Source organism: Phoenix dactylifera, chromosome 3 (genome assembly GCF_051530095.1).
Source record: "Phoenix dactylifera cultivar Ajwa chromosome 3, Ajwa_hap1_PhDact_Kaust_v1.1, whole genome shotgun sequence".
In the NCBI taxonomy this organism is placed as follows: domain Eukaryota; kingdom Viridiplantae; phylum Streptophyta; class Magnoliopsida; order Arecales; family Arecaceae; genus Phoenix; species Phoenix dactylifera.
This window is the reverse complement of record NC_143192.1, coordinates 45,433,960-45,453,165: the sequence shown is the minus strand read 5'-3', so window position 1 is coordinate 45,453,165 and position 19,206 is coordinate 45,433,960. Positions and strand designations below refer to the sequence as shown.

General features: G+C 36.8%; 1 protein-coding gene across 5 annotated transcripts in view; it reads right to left on the bottom strand.

Moving 5' to 3' along the window:
• The window catches only part of TTN1 (ARM repeat superfamily protein), a 44,175-nt gene that overhangs the window by 7,565 nt on the left and 17,404 nt on the right, over positions 1–19,206 (bottom strand). For all 5 annotated transcript variants that reach the window (XR_015976473.2, XM_008814127.6, XM_088718623.2 and 2 more), the window contains 9 exons: positions 18,405–18,521; positions 18,026–18,130; positions 15,485–15,655; positions 15,140–15,355; positions 9,434–9,632; positions 4,021–4,226; positions 3,607–3,831; positions 2,960–3,511; positions 986–1,261 (listed from right to left, as the gene is read on the bottom strand). Coding sequence is in view for 4 of the 5 variants with exons in the window: in XM_008814127.6 (XP_008812349.2) it covers positions 986–1,261; positions 2,960–3,511; positions 3,607–3,831; positions 4,021–4,226; positions 9,434–9,632; positions 15,140–15,355; positions 15,485–15,655; positions 18,026–18,130; positions 18,405–18,521 (2,067 nt within the window). In the remaining variant the exon portion in view is untranslated. The remainder of the gene's footprint in view (positions 1–985; positions 1,262–2,959; positions 3,512–3,606; positions 3,832–4,020; positions 4,227–9,433; positions 9,633–15,139; positions 15,356–15,484; positions 15,656–18,025; positions 18,131–18,404; positions 18,522–19,206) is intronic.

Below are 19,206 nucleotides of genomic sequence, written 5' to 3'. Positions count from 1 at the left end.
CTCATCTGCGCTTAACCTAAAATATAGACGAGGGCATGTAGATCAGCTTACCATTTGGATAGAGGTAGGGCAACCAGAAGGAATATTATGTCTAACAGATGAAATTTTTATAGGGATTAATATGCATATTGAAAAAATTGATGGATTAATATGCAAATAAGAAAGATTTTAGTGACTTTCCTATAAAAATTTTTTCAAACCCCTTCAGGTATGAAAGGTTCAAGATTCCTTCAAAGTCCATCATCCAATGAACAAAAACCTTAATTGTCTAATTGAAATTCAAGGAGTTTTTGACAACAAGCTAGCAGCCAACAAGTATGGGGATCCCATTTTCGTTCAACCGTTGCTAAAGGACACACATAGAGAGAAGATAAGAATGATTCCATCCAATGCTAGCAGTTGAATATGCGTGAGCAAATCACATGAGGAGGCTCTCTAAACTCTAAACCTTTTGCTAAGGCCTTAATTGTTCCCTCCTATGTCAAGAAACTTGAGTGAATGAACTAATTCACCAAGGCACAAGCAACAAACTAATACAGTAAATCAGAGATCTACATCCTAAAGATAGGAAAACATACATGAGGCACATACAATCGATGTACATCTGAAAGTTCATAAACGATGTAACAAACACATGAGCACTACATCAGTGAAGGACAATAGTTTATGCAACAAGCATCTGAGTCAGCAACCAGAATTAAGTGTAGTATCACTAAGCAAGGTTCAGGGTACCTAACTTTGAATGCACTTTGTTATATTAATTCAATATATTCGCTGCATATTGTAAATCTTAAGTATTAATTCCAACATTGCATTCTTACATTATAAAACAATCTGACCATATTGTACGATTCTGATTTGGTCACTCAAACAGAAGCAAACTTTGCACATTAAAAGACTGAAATAGTAAAGAAAGAGACAAAAAACTAGATAGCCCAAGCGTCTTGGCAACATGATATCGGACAAGGCCCACATATCTAGGTACCTTCAATGTCGGTGTGATAACTCTCTCACATTTCTGATATTTTTGGAGAACCCAAAGAAGATCAGTACTTAATACATACTCCCTGGTTTTTTTCACATCATTTGTGTCAGTATCAGCTTCAGAAGCTTGAAGATACTCTAGCAAAGCTGTTACTGATGCCTTCCGCAATGACTCCTGCAACCCACCCATAGAAATCACAAGCCCAGAAAGCACAGATCTGCTATAGCAGCTGATCCCAAGGAGCTGCACTAAATGTGGAAAAGACACGGAGGGCACCTGGTCAAGTGAAAGATAAGAATGTATTAGAATATCTCTAGTAATTTTGATCTTTCTGGAAAGAATGCAAACAGCACTATCTACACTGAAAATTGAAGGCATAATCTAATGCACTTGTACAAAGCGCGCATTGTACAAATAAGATTTGAAGATATTATACTATTCAACTCAGAGTATATCTTATCATATTAGCATAACTATTTTTTTTAATAGGTGATCTCTTAATTGTAAGTTCTTGTAGAAAAGAAACCAGGTTACAGTGATAAACACTCAAAATTTGACAAAATAAAAACTTCAGAAGCTTAACCTATGGTTCTTTTCTATTATCACTTGGAGAACCATTACGTTTTTGCATTAAATCCAACAAATGCATGAGTTCATGAATTCCAGTAGATTAAAAGAAAGCAGCTGAATGACAGGAGAGTGATGAATCAATAACTAAATTACAAAGCTGCTTACTTCAGAATCATGTTGCTAAAATTATTTCAACCAAAACCAAACACTGAAGCTCTAGTGAATGTGCTAGGAAAATAATTAGTTTGACAGAATACCACAGGCAGGATGAAGGCATAAAACTGTGCAAGCAAGAAAAGAGGGGGTCATAGATCAGAAATTGGCAGGTCTGATGTGGTCCAACAAAGCTAAAGAATGATACTTTAAGCTATGAAGTTGCTGGCTCTATTTCAATTATGAAAAAATGGGAAAAAATATTCAAGAAGTATACATATTTACATAGTTTATTAAGTGTCAACTAGAGATCCGCATAACCTCACTTTCTGTATAATTTAGGCTAGTCTGACCAGGGCATCGCCCTGTGAGACACATTACAAAAGAGAAATATAAAAGAATGGTACATGTTTGTTTGCCTACACAGTAGAGGAATAATTTCATGTAGCATTTTTTCCTACCATATGAACTACTTACATGGAAAAGAAAAATGGGAAAAAAAGAGAAAAGAGAAAACGATAACATGCTTGCCATTATATATGACGAAGTATATAATTAAAAGAGCACTCACCATACACACTCATCAAAGAAAGCATTATTAAATATACAATCAATCAAAAACTTCAGTAGTTAAATTGACATAATGAAACCTAATTATAGAGAAACGATTTTTCCAAAATTATGACTCCCCCAAAAAAATTTGCAAGTTAAATGCAATTACACCATACTATAATATTCAAAAAATCAAATCTGAACTTAGAAAATCAATTCTTAAAAAAATCTTTCTAAAAGCAGACAGTTATCGTATGACAGAAATATGCAAAAATTTGCAATTTGAATTATAGGTATGTGGATAATGCAGCAAGCAACTTTTCATTCATCCAAGTAAGCCAAATGTGTATGAGAAACTGCTACCACATTTTAGGCCATCTTGCATCTAGTTATTGATTAAAAATAACCACTGTAATCTAGTCCTCTATAAGAAAACAAGAATGACCAGCTCATTACTAATTTAAATGTGAAAGTATTGCTAGTAATAACTACACCACTAATAAAAACTTATTTTGTTGAGAAAACAAATCAACTAGCAGAAGCATATGAAGTTTAATATAGTAGTTACAATGTCATAATTAGTTACAGGAAAACAAAAGATCTAATGTAACAACTGCAATGTTAAAATAAGGGGCAAGTGTGAGAACGAAGTGAATCATTAAAAGTTATCATAATCAGCAATCATCAACTACAACTTACTCCCCACTTAAGATCTGCATCCCTGGGAATAATAATTTCCAGTGCTTCTCTATGAGGTATGTATGAAACAAAGTAATTTTGGTTGTATAGAATCCTTTGTAGAGTCTTGGCAGCTATATCTCTTATTTTATCTATTTTTTCAACAGCTTGCTTTGCAATTCCTCCAAGTAAATCAGTAGCAACTTTTGCATCAAATAATGGGTGTGCAGTATCTCTAATCAGATCATAATCATGCATCTTTGGTGGATGCTCAAAACCTAGTGCCTTCATGGAGCCAACAGAATCTCTCTTGCAAAGTATATACGTGCATCTTTCGAGGGCAGCCATTGCAGCTTCCCGCACCCAAGAACCTACATCACCTCTGTTGTCTACAGCATAGTCATCAAGTGCTTTGAACAATGTCTGCATCACTTCATTCTTGATTAGCAAATAAAGAGAAAGGTCTTCTTCAAACTTAAGATCAGAAGAAAAACTAGTCAATGTTTCACAAACTGAAACTATTCCCCTGACAGCATTTACACGAGCTTCAGCATCAGGATCATCAGGCCTATCCTGTACATAAAGGATGTTACAATGCCAACCACATCAATCAAAAAATTACGCCAAGCCTAAGTCAAATGGATTGATTCAACATATAAATCTACTACCTCAATTGTACAAGAGCTACAGAGTTTCGTTATTACAGCTTTCCATCTCACAGCCAAGAATCCATAAGGTAAGATACCAAGAGCCAATGCTGCACCTCTTCTTGCAGCCACATTTGGGTCATCTAAGAGTTTCAGGTACTTTAAGGTAACCTCATTGGCAACAATATCACCCAAAGCAACAAGATATGCTGGAACAAAATGCTTTAATGCATCAACAGCAGCACACTGCATAGAGAAATTAATCAATAGAAATTCAGATCAGCATGCAATCCAACTAAAGGACTTTAAGTTCCATAAATTATAAGAGATGATGAATCAAAAGCACATAAATGAAATATGTCAGTAATCATAAATTCCACAAGTGAACTAGTGTTAGTAACTGCTAGTTAGATGCAAAGTAGGGCGAGTTTATACCTGTATCTGAGCATTAGGATGCTTTAGATTCTCATTTAGGGTATCAAGCAAACTCCTTTTTGTCTTCTCAGGTAGGGATACTTCAGAAAGAGATAAACATTCAATGAATCTGGAAACAGCAAAACGCATGATTTCGCCTCCCTTTCCCCGATAAAGGCGCGCCTTTTCAATAGCAGGAACAATTCCTGACAAAGTTTTTTGTTTGTCTGTACATGAAAAACTAACTTATCACTGGAATGCAACAGCAACTAGAAAAGATGATCCTGTAAAGAACAAAAGTTCTTTGTCTGCATATCTATTCAATTTGACTTGTCTGTACATTATTAACTTATTACTAGAATACAACAGAATTTAGAAGAGATTATGATTCAAACAGTTCGTGTGAACATTGATTTTCTTTAGAGAAACAAAAATGAAACGGGAAAAAAAATAAATCAAGTAATAAGAACATTAACAAAAGTCTTCATAAGTTCGTATAATAAGTCCAAACCAGTAAAAATAATAACAGAACTAAAATTGCATTTTTCACATCCTTCTGCAATCAGGTACTCATTACGAAGAACATAGACTGTAATTCTGCCAGAGCGAAAAAAACAGAAGTAGAAAACCTAGAAAGATACATTGATAGACATGTAGATATGCATGCAGCCTCAGCAAAAAAAATGGCACAAGCTCAAGCAGTACATGAAAGCTAAGTACATAACATTTTAAAAAGATACATGAGATTATACGTGAACAGCTTGAAATACATGCATACATTGGGACAATTAGCAAACAATGTTGCTGATAAGATAGGTAATTTTGATATTCTAGTCCTCAGGAAGATGTCTATGCAACTTCTGACCTGCAAATCATAACACTTTCCACAACAAAATGTAAAAAGGCCATGAAGGGAATAAATGCTAAAAGAGAGTTAAATATTTTTAAAAATCACGCTTATTTCATTTTCTCCTTATGTGTGAAGTCTTGTACAAACGAGTTGACATAACATGATCTCTCAGCCATATGGCATCTAATCTATGCTATTGATTTTGAGAATCACCTCACGTACGGTAACATCCCTGCCAATTAATACCAAATAATTGTAATTGCCCAATTTAGCAAAACTTTATGAACAATTATTTCTGGTATAGTATTGATTAATGAGAAGGAAATAAGCAAGAAGGCTACAATTACAAAGAGTTGGAACTGGACATATATGCACACATGTATGTATACATGCATATTTACTGAGAACTAGGATAGGTGGAAGCCAGGCAAGAATCGGAGTGAGGGAGGAATTGAACCCAAGTCTCTTGTACAAGATCCGCAATCTTGCAACGGGCACCTTATCAGTTCGGTACGGTACGGTACTATGAGATCTTGGAACTGGGCCCGGTCCATTTGACCGGCCCAACCCAAGCTTTTGGCCTCACGTGCGACGCACGTGAGGGCGCGGGATGAAGGGAGAAATTCATCCCGAAAAAGCCGGGATTGCCTGATTTTTTAGGGCTTCTTCCTCCTCCCTTGAAGCCATCCGAAGCAAAGCCGCCAAGCCCAAGTCCCCTTCTGGTTGGGGGTCCTTCTTCCTTGGGCTACCGATCGAGAGAGAGAGAGAGAGAGAGCCGAGAAGCCACAGCACGGGCGACCCTTTTCTTCCATTGCCGCCGGAAAGAAGCTGCCGGATCTTCGCCGGGGCTGAGGTAAAGGTTTCTATCCTTCATTTCTTTATTATACCATTTGAAAGAAAGAAAGAAAGAAAGAAGAAGAGAGGGAAGAAGGAGAAGGCCGACCGTCGCGGGCTCTTCTTCTCCCATCCGCATGCCTCCTCCGCGGGAAGGAGAGGGCTAGCCGTCGCGGGCGCCGCCGGCCTCGACTTGGCTTCTCCCGAGCTCGCCGACCTCCTTTCGCGGGAGAAGAAAGAAGAAGAAAGAAAGGGGGGGAGGAGAAGAAGTCGGGAGAAGAGAAGGAGAAAGAAAAAGAAGAAGAAAGAAAAGGGGGGAAAGAGAAGAAGTCGGGAGAAGGTTCTGGAGAAGGAGAGAAGAAAAAAGAAAAGAGAAGAAAAGAAAAAGAAAAAGAAAAGAAAGAAAGAATAATAATAATAATAATAATAATAATAATAATAATAATAAAATAAAGGGAGGAGGGTGGTTTACGGGTATGAACCCGAATCCGAACCCGAACCCGGGGTGCTAGACACCTCTGCAGGGTCGGCCCTAGGAGAATGTTAAAATTTAAGTTTTATATATATTGTGATGAATTTTACAAGAAAAATATGATTTTTGGATATTAAGTTTTGCAAGAAATTTGTGAAATTAATTGGATTTGTTGTGGATCGCGTTCGAAGTAAGTAATGAACTGCCTTCTCTAGACTCTTCATTTATATAATATTATTTTTGTATTGAATAACTTGTTAATGAATTTATATATGATTTATGAATTTTACGAGATGATTTGAATGAAAAATAAATATGTGAATTGGAGTAATATTTTTCGGACTATTGTTATATTTACTGCTCTTGCATCATATATGCATATTTAGATCAGATTATGATATGCTTATTATGTTACCAAAAGAATTTTGATGTGCATCAGATTTGGAACTCTCAGCCTGACTATGTTCTGGACCCTGCCAATTGGGGGTTATACATTGGCAATTCTGGCCCCACCGCAGGGTATAAGTGTGGTATTCTGGCCCACTCCGCAGGGTATAAGTGCGGTATTCTGGCCCACTCCGCAGGGTATAAGTGCGGTTCTGTTTTTGGCCTAGCCACAGGGTATAAGTATGGTCGTAGTTAAAGGCTGTTGAGATGGATGTAATTTGTTTTGAATCAGATTTACAATTATGCATATGGATATTTAAAAGATACGAATTTATATGAATTTGTGTTTGAAAATGAATTGATTATGTTATTATGTTGATTCATCGAAATTTGTAATTTATATTTTATGTTATTATATGAATTGACTAGTTAAGGTGTTTATTACTTACTGGGTTGTCTAGCTTATTATACAATTTCTTGTTGTTTTACATATTCGGAGAAATAACCTATCAGGGTTTCAAAATGGGAGAGCGATTAGAAGAACTGTGGCACAAGTTATCTTAGATTAGGGTTTATTTAAATTGATGTTTTATCTTAGACTATTGTTAGACATCGTAAGGTTTTGTTATTTAAAGAACCAAGTTTTACATGCTAGTAATTTATTGTTCCGCTGCATATTTAGAACCGTGAGACTTTATAATTTGTGTCCGTCAATGGAATAAGATTGCATTTATTTCAGCTGAATTATTTTAGTTACATTTTTGAGATTTGGTTAAGATGCCTTGCATGCTCGTGGGGAGAGTTTCCTACGGGTGTGCGGCGGTTGGCGCGGACCCCCGGCGCGCGATCTCGGATCGGGGGCGTGACAGGTACGATATATTTTTGTACCGAAATAGCTCTTTAACTATTTTTCTCCATTTTTATCTCAGTACACCTTGGTACGGACTAGTACGCATCTCAGCATGCCACGGAATAGGTCAGTATACCTCAGTATGGGGCAGTACGTCTTGGTATGAGGCGATACAGGGCTTGTACCAACTTGAAGTTAAGTTTCGTATCGATTTTCTCCCGATACGGTATGGTACGCCCCGTACCGAATGGTACAGGCTAGTACAGCAGACCATGCTCTTGTGTCAACGCAAGAGAATTTACCATGCATTCCAGCTGGCACCCTTAATTGTGGTGATAATTTTATAAGATTTACTGTGAGTGGTTCCAAAATTGAAAGTGTTGCTTTCTATTCAACAATATAATAAAGCATATTGATTCACTGTTTCACAATTTCCCACAAAATATCATCCAAAGCTACTTGCAACCTACAGATCTATTAGAAAGAACACCAACCCAATCAGATGGAAGATATATATTTAAGGTTCTGGATTTTTAATCAAGAAAAATTCTTTAAAATAATTTAAAAAAACTAATCTCGAAAAGAACTGAGCATCTGGTGATATCATCTGGTGATATTAAAGATTTCAACAATTGATAGCTCTTGCTTAGAAGAGAACCATGAGTACAATCTTGACTAGCATGGCTAATGCCAAAGAATATGCATAGCAAAAGCTAAAGGAGGAAAGAGAGATATCCAAGCCATGAATTTAGGTGCCAATGCAGGCCATTAACCCTCACGGCACATGCTATGTTAGGAAGAAATTAAAACAAAAGGAAAAAAAAAAACTAATATCCTTATGAGTTATAAAAAATGAAAAAACCCCAAAAAACAATGAAAAGGTACCATAAAGATCTGTGCCAAGTACCGCTACTGACCCAGCACAGGCTGGTACCTGAAACAAGTTTAAAGTAATATTATGATCAAATGTATGAGCAGAAAAAGTACAAAAGCAAATTACCAATTTCTAGGTATATTGAAGCAAAAAAGCAGCTTAAGATGACAAAAGTGTAACAAGAAAAGCATTTGAGTCTTTGAGAGATGCTTAAATAATGTAAAGGTATAAATCTGGCACAAACAGAAAATCGATGACAAAGGCAATCAATGAAGAAAGGTCTTAAAATGACAAAATAAAGAAATACAAGAAGTAGAAGAATTATTAACTAACCTTTATTCTTATTGCACTTAAGGACGTCATTTGACGAATTTTACATAACATTACCATTGGACTATTCACGCACAAATAAATATTGTAGTAATCTGATAGAATTTGTAAAATTATGTCCATCCCTGCAGTGATGCACTATAATTTTTCCATCTTACAGGAATAAGTTTGGCTTGAATATCCAACTCCATCCCAAAAAAGTTAAATGGATACAATTATTTTTTTCTTTTTTTTTGTGGTTATAGATATGTGCATATTCATGGTTGAATTCGTAAATATCATGTATAGAGGTTTAGAGTTGTTCGAGCTACTAAGGATTAAACAGTCATTTGGGTGTTAAGAATTTAGATAGAAGTTAATAGACTTAAACCATGTCTTTTGCGTCAGAACAGAGTCTCTGTAGCAGGAAAAAAATAGCAGATGTCATAGAGGATAGCAAAACATATAGTATAGTGCAAGAAATGCTGAACCGGCCCGTAACGGCCGGTTCAGCCCATATCGTTACAGGCCGGTTCAGCCCATATCGTTACGGGCCGGTTTGGCATTATGGGGCCGGAACCCAGCAATACCAGGCCGGAACCGGCTTGAACCGACTGGTACTAGATATGTACCGACGTAACCAAACGGTTCCGTCCAGTATAGCTAGAAACTGGTGCGAACCGACCGGTTCGCCACAGCGCGCTGTGGGTAGCGTGCCTGTCGGTACCGGTTCAGCATACCTTGGTATAGTGATTAGAGAAGAGTACCTCTTTTATCCTAAGTCTCTTTGTTCTTCAAAGGATTCCCATTTAACAAAGATACATATAGCTCAAAGCTCAAAGTAGATAAAATACTAACCAATAGGAAAAACAAACCCAAGCTGATGCAAGGTCAGCACAAGTTCTCCAGCTGCCAATGTTGCACCATGGCGTGTGCACAGGTCCAATGATAGAGTGCAGGGAATTAATTTCTCAACGACATATCCTGCAAAATATTCATGATCGTATTTCGCAAGAGCAGAAAGAGCCTCAGCAGCCAATTCTCTCAAGCTCTTATCCTGAGAAAAAAGAAGGGTGAGTAAATTAGATATTGATAAAGAATCTGTAAACATATTTTAGCAGAATATAATAAAAGCAAGCTTTTAGAAAGAAAAACCAGGTACATATTATGCATGTCTTAAAGACCTCAACAACCATTCATAGTTTGCTAACATTTTAGATCATAGGAAGGGTGGAAAATGAAGATAATATGAGCAAATCATTAGATGTTATGCTTGGTGCCAAACCCACAAAAATAAAAGAAATATAGTCTTTTTCATTGCAAGACATGATTCAAAATACAAGATTAATATAGCATCATATTACTAACATCTACAGAAATAATATTATAGGGTTTCACTATCAAGATTATCATGAGAAGGTTTAACACAAACCATGCATAGTGTTACATTACAAGAAGAGAAATATTTTCAATAAGAATGGCATTAAAAAGGTATTGCAAAATAAAGAAATGAATAACTGCAAATGTTGCGAATTCACTCACAAACCAAGATCCAATGATTTTTAATTTACACAAGCACAACCTTTAAATACTATTGAAAAAATAAACTAAACTTAAGACAAATTGGCCCTTCAAGTTTTCCATCTCATCTCATATGGTTAAATACTAAAAGAATTACTAGAAATGTTGAAGTAAATATATAATACAGACTATTGTTAGCAAAAGGCTCACAGACAATTAATGGTCATTCACTAAAAATATGTGCTTAAATATCTTTACTCTAGTGTCATATTGTATCTATGATAAATGGCTATCAAAATCAAATAGAACCATATAAACTGAGAGGGAGATGGGGGAAAGAAGCTTGAAAATCTTGAATAGAAAAATAACAGCAACAATGCCAAAAGAGATGTATTTAAGAACTCAGGAGCTTCAGGGGGAAAATATCTTACAGCAATTTTTGCTACCTGAATGAAAAGTCACAATCACAAATAGCTAATTCCATTGCATACCCTACAAAATCACAGCAAAGTTTAACAAGAGGGAGCTATTCTAAGGGCAAGGGAAGTACTGAGGATAAAGAGAAGACCATCTTCAACATTCCTAAAGGATGAATTGAACATCATCCTGGGTTTTTAAAAATATCCGACAGTCACCTTCAGAGGAAAAAAAATCCTATAGCAATTTTTGCCACCTGAGTTCAAAGTTGCATTCACAAACAGCTAATTTTATTACATAATCCTACAAAATCAGTACAAATCTTAACAAGAGGGAGATTTTCTAAGAGCAAGGGAAGTACTGGGGATAAAGAGAAGACCATCTCCAACATCAACAATGGATGAAGTTAACATCATCCTGGGTGTTTTAACAATCTCCGACAGTCACCAATACTTGTCAATGATATCATATTATCTCTAACTTTGCTTTTCTTCACCATTTAGTTGAAGCCTAGCTTTCCCTTGCTTAAATTATTTCAAATGAATTTAACTTAGTTCAAACGAAAATAACTTTGCATCATACTTAACAGACTGCAATAGTTGTAAATGCTGGATTTTTGTAATATGACACAGAATGCCTGTGAGATGAGCAAAATGGTAATCTGGAGAAAAGAAACAAAGGAGAATTGGGTTTAGACAGAAGCTCCTCCTGAGCCATGTCTGCCATATTATGCATTACATAACTTGAGTAATGCAGGCTCTAACTTTCAATGTGATACTCAGACAAGAACAATAACACTGTGCAGTGGAGAGATTGCTCATGAATACTTTATCTTAATCTAACTCATCTGCATGACAACTCAAACTGACATAGCTCTATGGCCAAAAAAACAGTGGGTAAGCACCCATAAACCACAGTTAATTACAAACTACACTCAGCTCGGCACTTGGATTGTCCAACTACATCATAAATGCACCTGACCATGATCTTCAATTGTGCCTTGATGGCACGCCATATATGTTTGTTCACTCTACATAACATAAATGAAAGAGATATAGACAAGGTAATACAGAAAAGAGTCAAGGCATCAAAAAGACCTTGAAATCAAAATTCCATACAGAGACACTAAGCATTGTCTTTGCAAACCATATATCTGCCTCGTACAACCTATCAAACATCAAGGCATGATCATGTGAGTAAATTTTATATTAACTGATATTTCTTGGTCTACCGTTGAATGTAGAGCTATGTAATGAGAAGTTGGTCTGCTGATCTATTAGCTTATCAGTAAAATAACTTGGGATCGCTGTTAACCAGAACTGCTGTTTCCCTCTATAAATCACTCGAGCAATATGATTTGTACCACAATAATGAAGATGGGGTATATATTGAGGATACATATATAAAAGCATGCACAAAACTCAAATTGCATTATGATTCCTGACTGTAGAGCCCAATATGAGCCCAATCAATTTCTTCTCTAAAAAATAGTTTTTCTTTTCAGACTGCTAACTGTTGTTAGGTTTGGAGTCTTCAACTTGATGCCCTCTAGAAGATGAAGCTTCAAATGGACATGAAATAAGTATGAGAGAATTCTAGAATGGAATAATGCCTCAGATTTCTCAAGACGACCAACGAAAAAGAGAGAGGCAGGACAGAGCCTGTAATTTCATGTATAAACATGTCACAATAATAATGACCAAGATAAAATTAACATTGAATACTCGAAAGGACTTATCCCTAAATAAAGTATCCTGCAATGGTCAAACCTTTCCTCTGTTGGATGCACATAGCATATAATTCAGTAAAGAACAAGCATCCAAATGCATTTGCTAGAAAAATTTAAAAAAGATAAGCTTCCAAACCTACAATGTTCCCCATGAAGATTGAAAAAAGGGGGCCATTACCTAGTTATCGTCCCAATAATCTGTGGTCCTAGGAGGGGGGCATTGGGGAGTTGGGGACCGTCCTAACCTTTGGCTTCTTTTGCACAAAGTGGCTGCTTCAGAACTTAAGCATATGCCATTGTACCCAAGCCTTTTACTGCTGCGCCAAGCAATGGCCCCTTAACATTCCCCATGCAAATTATAGTGAAATTAATTTTAATAATCCAATACGCTTCAAGAGCATGGTTCACTATGTCGTTAATAATTCAATAAACAAACTGGTGTGCAATCCATGTTTTATGCCTGATATTTACAGATATTGAAAGTCATAAATATATTATTTTGCATATCTTACAAACATGACTCTTTTAATATGCCACCCATTTATGTCCATTAATCCATATTATGAATCTGTACATGGATTATATGCCCCATGTATGATGACATCATAATTGGTTGAAGACTTTAATTTGATTGTGCTTTGTATCCATAATAAGACATCCAATTTACTGCATCACAGCCTCCTTCAAATCTCATCATATCAAAGTACCCAAACCATCACAAGAGGACAAATGCAAAGCTAAAGGGATCATCATTAGACACCATCCTTATTTGACAAAATCACAATGTTGATTTGGTGCACTAAAAAGATTGTAAATGTCATATTATGACCAAGGATCTCACTATAATGTAGTTGGAAGTGAATCTAGAGATGACCGGTAAAGGTCACCAAATTCCAAACATTTTATGGGTTTCTATGGAGGATCATTGATACTTATACTATGTTAATAGTTGGCACAAGTTAAAAGGGTTAGACAGATATTTAATTTTCTACCTCATTCCAATTCTTAAATTTTGGTCACCATCAAACAGTTCATTCATCTATTTTTGGTGCTTGACACCATATCTTGCTGTTTGTAAGTAATACCAACTCTTCTGCAAATCCAGTTTGGCTTAAACCGAATAAATCTCTCTTAGTTGAGTCTCATTTCCTCTAAAACTGAAGGTACATATTTGTTTTAGTACAAAAATGTTTCCCGCATTTTAATTCTCTATCTTTTGCTTCTCTTTGCTTCAGCTCGTATTTCTTGTTCAATTCTAGAGCAATTAAGCATGAGCTTCAAGCTTCTCTGTTTGACAAGTCTACTGCTCATTCTAAGAGTTAAGGACTGCCAACCTGAAGGAGTTTTTTCATACTTTGACTTGTAAACTCTATGGTAATTTCCCCCTTCTTATGGCCTCACTTTTTTTCTCAGGTTACAAGTTAAAAGAACTCTTAGTAAACCTAGTCAACATCACAACATTCTCGTAAGTATTAGAATATTCTTGTTCACCTGGACCCTTGTTATTTTTTATTTTATACTAATTTATAAAATTTTACAATCTCATGCAACAAATTTCCATTTTAATTAATTAAATTGATAATAAATATTCCCTATTCTACTTGGGTTAGCAAAGCTTGGATATTGAGCTCATCATGAAGATTCCACATAAATCTCCTCCAAGCCAACCATTCCTATTCGTCTAACACCAAATTTATATTGTTTTCACCATCCAATCTACAGACCTTTTTCATTTTATGAGAAATTGGATGTCAAGAAGAACTATTTTTCAACATAGTTTCAAGCATGGATTCAAGAGCTGGTCCATCCAGGCTACCTTGGATAGGATTGGCGGGAGATTGGATCCTAGGATGATTATGGTACAAATAGGTCCATACCAAGGAATGTGCAACCGAGCCAAACCGACCGGTTCCACCAGTTCCGAGCTGTACCGATAGCTCACCGGTACAGTTCCGCCATTGAAAACGGCTTGCTGCCAGAGACGGAGAAGGAAAAGAGAAAGAGAGAGCGAGCAGGGTAGGGAGGGTGAACGAGGGGGACGGCGGCGGAGGCCGCGGCCGCATCTCCTGTTTCGAAACTTGCCGACTTTACTTAAAAATTTCAAATTAAAAAATATTAATTTTTTTAAGTAAAATCGGCAAACGGCCTCACCGCCCCCCCGCAGCCTTCGCTGGCCCTCAGAGGCAAGCCGCTCGGCACGGCCCGTACCGACTCAAACCGCTGAAAAACCGGTACGGTGCCCGATACCAGTTTCTCCACCCTTGGTCCATACAAACCATAAGGTCTCGATATTAATACCAGCCAGAACCAGCCACACTAGTGGTCACGTAAACCAGCACCAACCAGGACAGAGCTGCGACCTGGTGGGAAAAGAAAGAGCATGAGGCTCTATTCCTATTTTGGCATGCAGAAGTGAGAAAAAGAGACAAGAAAAAGGAGAAGGGGAGAGGAAGAGCTTAAGGTAGGTTTTACCTTTTTTTTCCTCCAAAACACTGGTTCCAATCAGCATTAGTGGCATTATATTGTAGGATAGTATAAGGAAGAAGGGAATGTATAAGGGTTTAGGGTAGGGGTAAAACTTAGAAGGACTAGCAAGGCAATACAGCACATAGAAATTCATATAATAGCTTTGTTTGCTAAAGTGAGAGGAAAAGGATGAAGGCATTTACAAACATAGCAATATTAAAATAAGGACTAGATAACAAAAGAAAAGCTACATAAAATATGCAGCAATGTCTATCTTAGATGCCTCTCTTCACCATGAATAACAGGATTTACAATAAATAATAATAATAAACGCTTATCTAAATAAGGTGCAGATTTTCAGAAATAATATGGAAAAGATAAGAAGTCAAAGTGGAGCACGCTGACATTGTTTTATAGAAAAAGCAGAATACCCAGTGTGTTATTTTATTGCATAGTAATTCTTCGACAAAGGAATAAAGATAATCATTGTACTGAGCAATGCGAACAGCAACGTGAAGATAAGAATTTGCTCGTGAGGCAAGAGAGAAATAATCAGCTGCATTCACAATGTCAATGCCATATGGAAAAGCTCCTTGTCTTCCAACATTCTCCTGAAAAGCTGCAGAAGCTGCTCTTCTGCAATTAACCTAACATAATTGGAAAAAAATAATAATTATATCCCAACATCTTGAACAAGACCATGATGAGAGTTCTGGACAGCTGTCAACACAAGAAATCCAGAGACTCTCACTTATGGCAAAAGAAAATCTAATCACCTCTCGATCATAACAAGCAACTATTAGAAGATGTGGAGCAAGTTGCTCCAAAATGCCTTTCATATCAGAGCTGGAGTATGCGCGACCAAATGCCCAGCACACGTATGCAGCAGCATCACGTACATGAGACCCAATGCTGTGGGAACCTCTTCGTATGTCATAATGCAAGGCCTGAAAAAAACTATGCTTTTAGCAAGTACTTGCTGTTACAATACTTGTTGTCTTAAGCAATTCTTAACTTGGGTTTATGTTGCTTAAGTACTGTTAAATATCAAGCAAAGTGGATTATATGTACCCTAGTATTGTTTATAAAGAAAGTGAAGAAATATATATGCAAAGAAGCATATTTGGGCATTATTTCATATTTACTTCTATGTTGCATGGATTTGCATCATTATTGGATTTTCCAGATCAAACAAAGGAGGAATTAAGGACCTCATATATTCAAATACTCCTCCAGTAGTTGCCTAACTAGAAAGTATGCAAATACAATTCTTATAATTCAAAACAAGATTTAACTTTATCCCGCGTTGTGGTAAAACAAACATAATTAAAAATTTCCAGATGAAAGGAACAAGATTGTGAACTTAGAACCTCGATTAATGTCATCAAGATTTCTGCACATGGGGAAGCTATAGTTAGCAAGAAGCATACAAGTTAAAGTGAAGATGGTGATGGCCTAGGTGGTGACACAGGCTTAGCCTGAGGTCCGTCAAGATGCGCCTGACTGGGCCTGAGTTACCCCAAGTCTGAGCCAGGCAATTTATGCCATTCAGCCAAGCCATGCTCATGTTGCTAAGCCCAAAGATTGAAGAAATTTATACATGGTCATCACCTCCAACCATGGCCTACTTGTACTAGATCTTTCCCTCAACACCTTGTGCTCGCAGCAGCCACAACTACCCAAAAGCTTGGCACAAGCCCCACACTTCCCCATCCCACCCAACCCAAAACAATGCTCTTCTTTCATTCATATTTTTGACATAGCCAAGTCCAAATCAGACCATGTCTCTGGAAACTTAAGATGGGACCAGCTTTAGTCCTAGAGGAGTCATGAATTGGCAGCGAACAAGTAGATATATCCATACAATAAGCTTTATTTGGGTCAGCTAGTCCATAACACTTTATGATGACTGATTTCCACAAGTTTGCATATGGTGTTTCCTAGACCAAAATAAATACAAATTCAAAGAGCAACAGGTTTTTAATAAAGTCACATCATGTTCCTTAGTGCACCATCATTGGGTCTCTTTTTGGGTTAGACTAACTTCATGATCCTCACTGAACCATCATGCAATTAGCTTAATGATTGATTTCCACGATGGTTTACATATGGTGCATAGTTCGCCATACCGTACCGTACTGATTCGGTACTAGTACGAGTGACATACTAACACTCAGTACACCGAAAAGACTCCATACCGTACCGACACAATGCTAGTGTGGCACCGGCACGGAGTCTGGTACCGAGACGGCGAACCTTGATATGGTATCTTCGAGGCCAAAATAAATACAAATTCAAAGAGCAATAGATTTTTAATAAAGTTCCTTATTGAACCATCATTGGGTCTCCATTAGCCAAACTAATTTCACTGAGGTAGATTTGTACCCAAAAAAATGGTAGACCTTGACCTCAAGGACTTGGGCAGAAAGGCTTACAAGTTACAAGCTTGAACCAAAGTAGATTTGGCTGTGGAAATAGGAAACCAGCTCTGCTAAAAATTGAAGTATGAGCATTTGGGCATCTAAAAATGGCATTGTATGATCAAGTATCGTTTATCAGAAAAAAAATTATAGTATTTTAGTTTTGCTTACTCTATCTATGTCGTGCAATCTAAAATAGTGCTTGGTTGGTTTAAACATATTCATATAGACATCTGTCAGCATCAAGGCAAAAGTAGAAAGATAAGTATTAGTAAACCGCAGCAGTATCATAGTATATAAAATCAAGCTTTCATAGTTAAGATATATGTAATTTTGAGCATTCATAATTTCATATCGTAGTATGTTTTCTACCCTCTCTCTCTCCCAATGTCTCTATGGTCCACAGTAATGCCCTTGCTATTGGGTTCAAATAACCATCATAAATTGGGTCCAGTTCACCATCATAATATGTTCCAACTGCTCTGTCAAAATTATAGAGCACTCATATATTCAGACATGGTATAAATTACAATGCTTTATTCAACAAACCATGGTAAAAACCATTAGCAATAAGCCAATAAGTTCTGAGTGCCATGACATGCAGATTGGATGTATATGCCACATCAGCAACCTTTAGAAAGGTCACTCAAAAAGTTACACAGGAAAAGTGAAAGTGACCAAACTTCTTGTGAATAAACTAAAGAAATTAGCACTCCGAACTTAACAGAAATAATTCGAGAAATAACAAAATTGTAGCAAAGTATAAAGTAATGAAGTTGGAAGGAAGACGACCAAATTCCAGAAAGACCGCAAATATATGTTTCTGAAAAAATATAATATAATAAACAACTGATTTTCGAATCAGATTAGATATTCAAGATGAAAAGCACATTTTACCTCAGTTATTACAGGAACTACTTTAGGAAGACTAACAGGTAGCAGCAAGCCTCTGCGAGCCAGCTCTGCCAAAGCCAAGCAGCCTCCATGCCAGGAACCATCCCCCTGCAAAACAACAATAAATCAGAAACTCCCAAACAAAATTCCAAAGTCATTCGTTTCTCTTGGAGAAAAATGGTACATAATTGATATGATGTTGAGGAAGTGTAATTTTTTCCCCTTTTTCTGGTAGGCACATCTTCTGATGGCCAAATCAATGAGCAAAGAGTTCAAAGCACTAGAAATGAAAGGCTTCTTCGGACAACAGAAATAATAACACTTTTTTAACAACTAGCTAAAATTTCTAAAAAGCAAAACAGAAGAAGCATGGACAACAAACCTCTCCAGGTGAAAACAGCTCTAATATGGAAGACAACACCTCTTCAGAAAGGGAAGATGTCAAACGTGCAGTTATTCGACCAATGCCTTTTGCTGCAGACCAACGTACAACTGTGTCCTGCACTGTATAATAATTATAACATGCTTCAAGTAGCAATATAAAGTTATAAACAGAAACAGAACCTGAACCGGCTAAGCAACACTTCTTCTAGAGTTCTACTTTAAAAACATAAAGAAGCTAAAATATATCTTGTGAGATATGTAATTATCTCATCTAAACATTGTTAGAGATTAACTTAATCCTAACCAGCCGCTATAGCTTCACTGTTGTGGGACAGTGAATAGCTATACAGCCAAATAATGATATTTCGAAGCAACAGTCTTGTCATTATCTTCCCATTTTAAAAATGACGGACTGTTCCACCACAAGAAAAAACGGACTGTACATAATACCGTCTCAACAGTCAACTATGCAATAAAAGACCAAGTTATAATACTGTAAAAGAAGACCCTTCATGGTAACTTTTTTCATGCAAACCAATCTCTTACACATGCATGCATGAAAGCACATACATTTATGTGATGTTCCCCGAAACTTGTGTTACTAGAGCATGGTATCCTCTAACTACAAGACAATCTCCTAATCACTCTTCCACTCTTTTTCTTCCTTAGGGGAGAGTGCATGTCTGGGGTATTTAGACCTAGATACAATGGCCCTATGTTTGGCACCGTGTACTGTATTGTGTGTACTGTGTACTATTTTGCATGGCCTTTTCATGCATTCCCAAGTTCATATAAAAGCA